General features: G+C 49.6%; 1 protein-coding gene across 1 annotated transcript in view; it reads right to left on the bottom strand.

Moving 5' to 3' along the window:
* LOC143208821 (uncharacterized) overlaps window positions 1-3,183 on the bottom strand; it is a 70,123-nt gene extending 66,940 nt beyond the window's left edge. The window contains exon 1 of the mRNA XM_076423666.1: window positions 1,098-3,183. Within this exon, the coding sequence (XP_076279781.1) occupies window positions 1,098-2,193 (1,096 nt within the window). The 5' untranslated portion in view covers window positions 2,194-3,183. The remainder of the gene's footprint in view (window positions 1-1,097) is intronic.
* Window positions 3,184-8,312: the final 5,129 nt, after the last annotated feature.

The raw sequence follows: 8,312 nt of genomic DNA on the forward strand, positions 1-8,312 counted from the left end.
TTCGAGTAAGTTCGACAGCAATGCTTTTGTCACGATTTGTTTATCACGACTTCGTGCGAAGAGATAGACAAGAAATTCTTCTCTTATTAAACTAAAATAGCCGACTTTTAAATATTTAGCAACGTGTCGATGCTCCATTTCTTCGCGAATTATTAATTTCACTGCAATAATGATGGAATTACATATTATTCTAGAACTAAAACGATGGTCACGCGAATATCGTGCAGCAAAACACTTCAGATTCTAAGTTAGAGATGAAACAGTTGAGTCACAGGTTTAGCCTACTTTTCGAACGCAAACATTGGTCCGCAAAGACCGAATCCATCCCGATCTGTTTCTATTCAATGATTGCCGCAGACGAAAGCAAAAAGCAGTTCGAATCTTCGCGGATAATTGAATGAAAGAAGTCCGAGGAGCAGCGAAACGAAACTCGAACGCCCACAAAGAGCATCAATCAAAATCAAGCGACGCATTCAGCGGCTACACTCGCGGCTACAAAAGACAGGCCCCCCCCCCGTCATTGATAAAAACCGTACCCCGATTCTATTAGGTCCCATTCGCACGTGTCGGCGAGTTGCTCTCCCGAAATTCGCCATGTAACTTATGGAACGTTGTTGTTTCGGAGCATGGGAGACACGTGAACGGTTCCCGCACGATTCCTCTTCCATCGTGTCATCCGAACGAGGTCCTTCCGGGCCCTAACCCCCACTCGATCCAAAATAAAAACCTTCGGCACACTGTGTGGGATACAGAATTCTTCATCCCTTATGCTTCATATTAAAATCTCGCTCCCTTTAACTTTATCAGAATTTGCACATTATACAGAGTGGACTAAATCCGTGATACAAATGCGGTCTGGGAAGTAAGTTCAGAACAAAATGAAAGTGAAGCTGTGTTGGGCGAAACGAAGGACAAGAAATGGCGGGCATGTTGATGAATTGAAGTATTTCTTCTTTATTCTTGTTCGAATAAAGTTTTATGCAGTTGGCTATTCAGATTTAATTCTATATTCGTCGACTATACCGCATAAGGGCTAAAGATAGTATCTCCACTAGTGCGCCAAAGCGAAAACCATAAGCAAACCGTGAACCACTCACCTTGACTGTGTTCGCCAGCGTCGAAGGTTTTGCTGGTCATCTGGAAGAGGGCGTCGAGGGGGCTGCCTTGCCCCGTGGTCCTCTTCCCGTGGTGTCCGGGCTGTCCTCCATGCTGCTGCGACGTTTTCCTCTTGAACTGTTGCTGCTGTTGTTGTTGCTGCAGCGCGGGATGATGTAGGCCGGGATGCAAGCCGTGGTGCAAGCTATGATGATGCGCAAGAGGATCGGGGCTACCGGAGTCGGAGACGGAGCTCCTTCCGGAGGACGACGAGCTGCTGAGAGGCGGCTCGCTGATGGACCCGGACATGGACGCCAGGGACATGCCCATCAAGGACAGGTCCCTGGGCGCGGTGGAATGGTTGTGATGGTGTAGATGGTGTTGTCGATGAGACGGCTGTTGCTGTAGATGATGGCGATGATGGTGTCCAAGGTTCGACTCTACGGTGTCCCAGGGTCGAACGATCTTCGCCTTGGGTCTGTGGGAGAGGATGTCGAGGATGCTGAACGACTTGACGCCTCTCTCGTTGGTGTCGCGATCCCTGTCGTCCTCCTCGTCGGACTGCTGCATCGGAACCATTTTCAGCCGTTTCAGAGGTTTAAAGTAGTCGTCGGTGGCTCCTGTCGCCGATGGACCGTTGCTGCTGGTCCTGCTGTCCAGCTCCTCGTCGTCGTCGTCGTCCTCTTCGTCCTCTCGCAGTGTGGTGACGGATTCGCCGGCGCTGCTCTCGCGAGCTCGCAAACTCCTACCGTTCGACATCCTGTACTCGCCCCTCGAGTAACTGTCCTCGTCGTCGATCATCGAGTCCCGCTGGTAGCTCCTTCTAGGGGGGCTCAGTCTGTCGTACTCCTCCCTGGTCTGCGACGACAACCTCTCATCTTCCTCAGCGGTCGGCCCGACGACCACCAATGGCAACGGGCTCGGACATCCGACGGAGATCTCGTCTTCATCGTCCTGTGCCTCGCCTCGGCCCGGCGAGCCTCGGCAAGGCGTCCGTCGGTGCACCGGCGAGGCCAGACAGCCGGGCGTCGTCGCGCTGGAAGACACCGTCGTCGACGGCGACATCGTGTACGCTTCCGTCATCTCCGTGGTGCACATCGCTGCTGCGCCGAGTTATCCTGTTCGATTGTGTCGAGATCTGAATTCGATTTCCAACGCGCGCGCGCACGCTGCCGAGCGAGCGAGCACTGACACACAAACACGCACACGGTCCTCTCTCAATCTTTTTTGTCCTGCATCACTGTCGCGATCGATTACTGTTCCCGGACACCGTCGATAAGAGTCGCACACATGTCCTACGCACTGGCACAGCTTCGAGAGAGATCGCCAACGATTGGAGCAGAGCGTTAATCCCCCCGAGTCATCCCGGGATGTCTCTCTCTCGCTCTCTTTTTCTCTTTCTATCTCTCTGTTTCGCGGAACACCGCTGCCGCGAGCGACTTTTTCACGCAGTTGTTCCTTTCAACGGTGCACTGTCATTCCGCTGATCGTCCTCCAGTCATCGTCGCCCACGGTCTCACGTTACATCATTGGGAGAGCCCGTCGAGCCTCCCACCGGCGGGCCGCCTGCTCGTCATCCTCGAGGACTCTCGAACCAGCTATCTCAGGCTCCTAGGTTCAACCCGCGGTCAAACTGTCACTGTCCACCCCGCGGAGCCGTTCGCTCCGATCATCTCGCGCCGGCTTCTGCTAAGTCTCAGTCTCAATGACGAACTCTCATCCCGCACACCACCGAATAGTGTCGAAACGCGTCGACGCACTCGCGCAGAAAGAGAACCGTCGATCTCTGTGTTGTCGCACGGTAACACTGTGTTCGTTGGCCTCTGCGAGGTACGGTCACGGGGTCCGAACGAGTCCGATGGTCCCGAGGCCAGCTGGGATCGGCGCGGGCATGCGGAACGAGCGAGCGAGCGGTCGATGCGCGGACGAAACGTCGATAAACGTCGATGGTGAACAAGCTGGCGGCAGTTGGACGGGCTCGGTGTATCAGGCCAGTCCAAGCCAGTGACTCGAAATGGTACGGGGACGGGGATCCCGGGTATCGCCGGGTTCCTCGAGGGGCGTGATCTTCTTTCCCGACCGCCTCGAAACGGTCGTTGGTGGGGGATAGCGAGCTCGAATCTCCTAACGAGGCTCGCGGTCGCTCGCACCACCTACCGCAGACGGGGACGAGCCTACCCGGGTTGCTTTACACGAGTGGGCCGTCCCAAGCATTTCCACACCCACTCGTCCCCTCCTACCGACCTAACCAAAGCCCCTACGACACGGCAAAATGACGCTGCCTCGATGGAATTTTTACGAGATGTACTTAACGTCCTGTGGCGCTGCTCGAGCGGCCTCAACGTACCCCGGCCTTCGACCTTCTTCCTTCTTTCCTCCCTTACTCGGCCGATATCCCCTTTCGAACTGTCTTTCTCTTCTCTCCGCATCTTCCTTCTCACTCTCTCTCTCTCTCGCTTCTCTTGCTCCCTCACTCTCTCCTCCATTTCTTCATCTTCTCTCGCTCCGTATACACACGCTCGGAAATCTCTTCCTGTGGTAAAGCCTCGGCTCTCTCCGACGAACGTGGGACTTGACCCTCCACGACGAAAACGCCTAACGAGGCCCACCGCCGTGATTTCATCCCACCCGGGCCGACGATTCCCGAGTTCCGCTCCACTGGGACTTATCGAAACGCCCCGGCAAAAAATCGCACGACCCGTCGCGATCGTACCCGCTCTCGCCCTCGATCCAACGCAACGCCTCGATTGCATCGATCGGTAATTATACCAGACCGAGGTGAGATTGTTCGGGTAGGACATGACCCTACGGAGAAGTAGAATGGTAGTATGTATTTTGGGAAAAACGGTCAAGCGGACGGTGATAAAATCGTTTTCGCAACCATTCATTAATTATAAAGAAAACTTCACCTAAAGAGATCTTTGGACAATTCTCTAATGAACGTGTTTTGAAACTGATTTGTGGGAAGAGTGAAAGAGTATGTTGCCAAAATGTTTTCAAAGGTTGTTATACGTCTGTTGGACACTGCTAATCGGTTATAAAAAAATTCATTGTGTAATCGTTATTACGCATCAGGATGCAAAATGAAGGATGAATGACATTCAGCTATCACACCATGACCTATGTTTCCAGACATCCGATTTTTACGTTCCTGTCAGGCTTTAAATCAGCCTTTGTCTGTGTTTCACCCTTACGCAACATGGCGTAAAATATGTATACAATAAAGACGCCGCGATAATAGTAGGTCGTAATGCCATCGTGAAACTTTAAAGCACGCGATGATTGGTAATGTCGTAAGCTCGGCGATCGTTCAAGAAAAATGTAGTGTAAAGAAGATCGCATAAAAACCGCTAAATAAATGGTAAAACGTCTTCTATAAAAACTATATCTTCCGCGGATGGGTGAAAGAGTAGCGGCAAATTTATTAATCCAATAAGCTGTCTTTCCACTGCACTTTAAATAAACTTTTCTAGAAGATTAACAATGTAAGTTTACATTCACTTGCCCATCCAGTAGAGAAATAGTTTCTTGTCGAGGAACGGGGGTCAAAGGAGTTCGTCGAATTATAGTAGAAATTCTCCCAGCAAAATAGTCGCCTATAATCGATCGACATTTATGCAAACCACGGCTGCACGGACGATCGAAATGAAAAGTTTCAATTCTACCGAGAGATAATAATAGAAACGATTGCGCAGTACGTCTACCGGCAGACAAAAGCGGTTTTACAAATTACTTAAACGCGATAGCAGAAACTTTTCTACCCCAAGTCTGTTCGAACGATTATTATTGCGCAGATGGGTCCTGGTAAAATCGCGTACCCTTCGCTCGTTGCATCATCAATCCGATCTCTCCGCGACCGTAATCGATGGATACGAAGCCACGAAACATGGAGGATCGAAAGAAATCGGATTGCGATCCCAGCTAGGAGAGAAACAGATCCCACCGAGCTTAACGACCGATCTGTGGAATGGTCCTGCGGCCGGTATAGTTCGGCCGGTGTTATTTTTTGGTTATGCTCGCGTTTCAAGGGGAGAACGATCGATCGATCGATCTTGACAAGCGGAAGCCGGCCGCGTCGAACATGTTTCCGGAATCGGTTGTGGAAACGGCGGAGTCGCGCGGGGCTCGTGTAGGTCGAGCGGCGGAAAAATCGGCGTCGAATGACGTCGTTTCGAGCGTCGCTGGCCCGGAACGGGCCTAGAAAGGTATCGGCTACTATTACATACAGACTATTATCCCCGGATCAGTCCTGAGAATCGATTCACCCGTGTAATTGTGGAGCAATCTGCGCGCGGACGGCTCCGTTGTCCCGACACCGAGACATATCCATTCCGCGTCGACTCTGCTCCGCTCTGCTCCGCTCCGCTCTGCTTTGCTCTCTCTCTCTCTCTCTCTTTTTCTCTCGGAGTCGTTAGAAATTCCGCGGCCGTGTCTCCCCTTCGAATTCAGCCCCGTCGCCCCTCGCCTAATTTCCTTCACAGTTCACCAGCATCGCGAGAGACCCCGTGATTTTTTGCGCCCCATCTGGCTGACATTCTATCCGGAGATGCTCGCGTGACTGTCCGGCCTAAACGACAGAGAAGAACAAGCGTCCTCGGACACAGTGAAAAAGGACGAATCCTTGATCCATCAGGCTTCGGCATCGGCTGAAGCTGAATTTTTCGCGTGTAACATTTCGAGCTCGCCAAGAAAGAGAGACCCATTCGAATTCGAAGTCGTTGCGGTGAGGACTACGAGCCCGTTCATGGCACAGACAATCGCTGTCCGCAGACTTACGTATTCATTTTTCGAATCGCACGCCAGACCACAACGGATAGGAAACGGACCTGTGCTGTGCGAACCTGAGCCTCGAGATTGAGTCGCCCGGATACTGACATCGAGCAGGATGAACCGTCGACTGAATGCTCCAGCGTCTGCCGTTCACCACCAACAGGAACACGCCGGGTTGATTTCCCTAGTATTTTGTAGATTAACCCTCGGACAACGGACGATTTTTATAGCTATATCATTGGCAATACTTGGGATCGTTCACAGCTCTAATGAATAATTTTTTAAAATTTACCTTTGATGATATCTTGTGTATACATAGACACACTACTCTCTTCAATATTCTCAATGAAACAACTATACAGTTCGTTTAATTGCCACAAATTGAGTACTTCAATGACAATTTAGATGTTCCCCTTCGAAAATGACTCTGGCACAGCACTCGGAGGGTTAAAAGATTTACAGAATAAATAATTTTCAATTCTTTTAAGTCATTCTCAAGAAAAAAGAGAAATTCCTAAGTAGCTCGCGTGTCTTGCACTTCCAGTGCTATGTCTATCAGAAACGGAGGACGGAATTATTTGCCCAGATTAGAAAATTAATTTCTACCGGTAATATATTGTGTGTAGGAAATTTAGTAAGGGTCTGAAAAATTCTAGAACGGTGAAAGAGTATTCTTGCAGGTATTCTTTAATTTTTCGATTTTGATTTCATTCACAATTTTTCAGACTGTTGGGTGGACACTGAAAGTGCTAATAAGAGCCGCTATTTCGCGACGTACGAGAGTGTCATGTTGTCACTTTCTTCGTCACGGTCTGTCAACAGTGATACGCGATTGATGAAAGTGATGGAGTATGTGCAAGAGAAGAGGAAGCTTGCAGAATTCGCCGATGATGGTTTTGGATTCTACGATGCATGTTGTTTTCGGCCGATTTCATGCCTGCTTTGGAGTTTCTTGAACTGGTTTATCAAATGTTTCAGACTCAGTTTTATTGCAGAAGACTGTACGAGTATAGTTTGTCGAAGTCCTGATGCTTCCTGTAAGGACCTTTCGAAACCAGTTTGTTCGTAATACAAGTTAACTTGCTCTAAAACTTTGTAGTTCCTAGAAATGATTCGAAGTAATATTTATCCGAGTCTAAGTTGATTTAACAATGTTCTGTCTATCGAAAGCTGTTTAATGAGAACACCAAGACTCATTATCACAGTAGGAGCATAGTGCAGAACGAAACGCAGATTGGAGCAAGCAGTAAAGTAAAGAACAACGTATTAAGCACAGTAGAGAACAAAGTAGAGTTCGAAGCAAGGAGCAAAACTGTATCTATAGAGCAGAATATGGAGAATAAAAGAGAGCTCGAAGCAGACATCAAAGTAAACGGCAGCATAGGAAGCACGGTGAGAAGTACACAGTAAAGACTTAAATATTATGGAAATTCAAGCTAAAAAGTAAAGAGTAAAGTGAATGACAGAGTGAAGTGGTGTTCACCAGGAGTCAAAGAGCGAGGCATAGAATATGTAGTAAACGCGTGTGGAGTAAATTGGGGATGAAAGGATCGAGAGCACGAAGTGTATCGTCCGGGATCGTGTAAAAATATTTCGAGTGTTTCTGGCAGCGATCAGGGCGATCGAAGAAGCGTGAATGGAGAGAAAGAGGAGTTAAAGAGAAGAGAGCAAAGCTAACCAAAGAGCGGTTCGGGTCCGGCCCTTTTTCTTCGTCTCTCGACCTTCCCGTCGGCTTTTCTATCCCGATACAAAGAGGCGCGAGCGAGCCTAATTATTATGATAGCTCGCCACTGGATTCTGTCGGTCCCTTTGATCTACCGCCGTTTAGCATGATCCCCCGATATTTAGGTAGGGCCCATTGTCCTGCCTTGGTGGTAGGGGAACACCTCGTGCAGCGATCCGCTGTTCTGGTGGGGCGACGACTCTTCACCGACGAGCAACGGATACACGTATTTACAGCTGGCCGAAGCGAGGTCTCTCGCGGCTCCTCTCCGACGAGGACACGATAAACTATTCATCAATGAGCACTTTTTTCGGGTGAAATTTACACTTTACACCGCGCGCGCCTCCTCCTTTCCTCCTTCTCAGTCGGTCCTCGTCGGACCACACGCGAGATCTCGGAGAACCGAACACGATCTCTACCGTTCTCGATTAATCTCCGCTGCTTGCTTTTTCAGCCTATCCGCCCCGCGAATCCTTCACGGCTGTGTTTGCCGGCCACGCTTTATCGCCGCTAATTTACTGTAATGTCATTCATTACCATCGCCAACCGACAAAGTATAAATTAAGTCAAATATAATAAATTAGCCTCGTCGATTTCGCAAGACCAGCAACTGGAAAGCCGAATACACCTTCGGAGACACTGTACATTGATTCTGCGGTGGTTTCAGCTTCGATACGGTTCCGTAGAGTACTCGATTACAAAAAGAACGATGCTCGGACGTCAT

Source organism: Lasioglossum baleicum, chromosome 5, assembly GCF_051020765.1.
Source record: "Lasioglossum baleicum chromosome 5, iyLasBale1, whole genome shotgun sequence".
In the NCBI taxonomy this organism is placed as follows: domain Eukaryota; kingdom Metazoa; phylum Arthropoda; class Insecta; order Hymenoptera; family Halictidae; genus Lasioglossum; species Lasioglossum baleicum.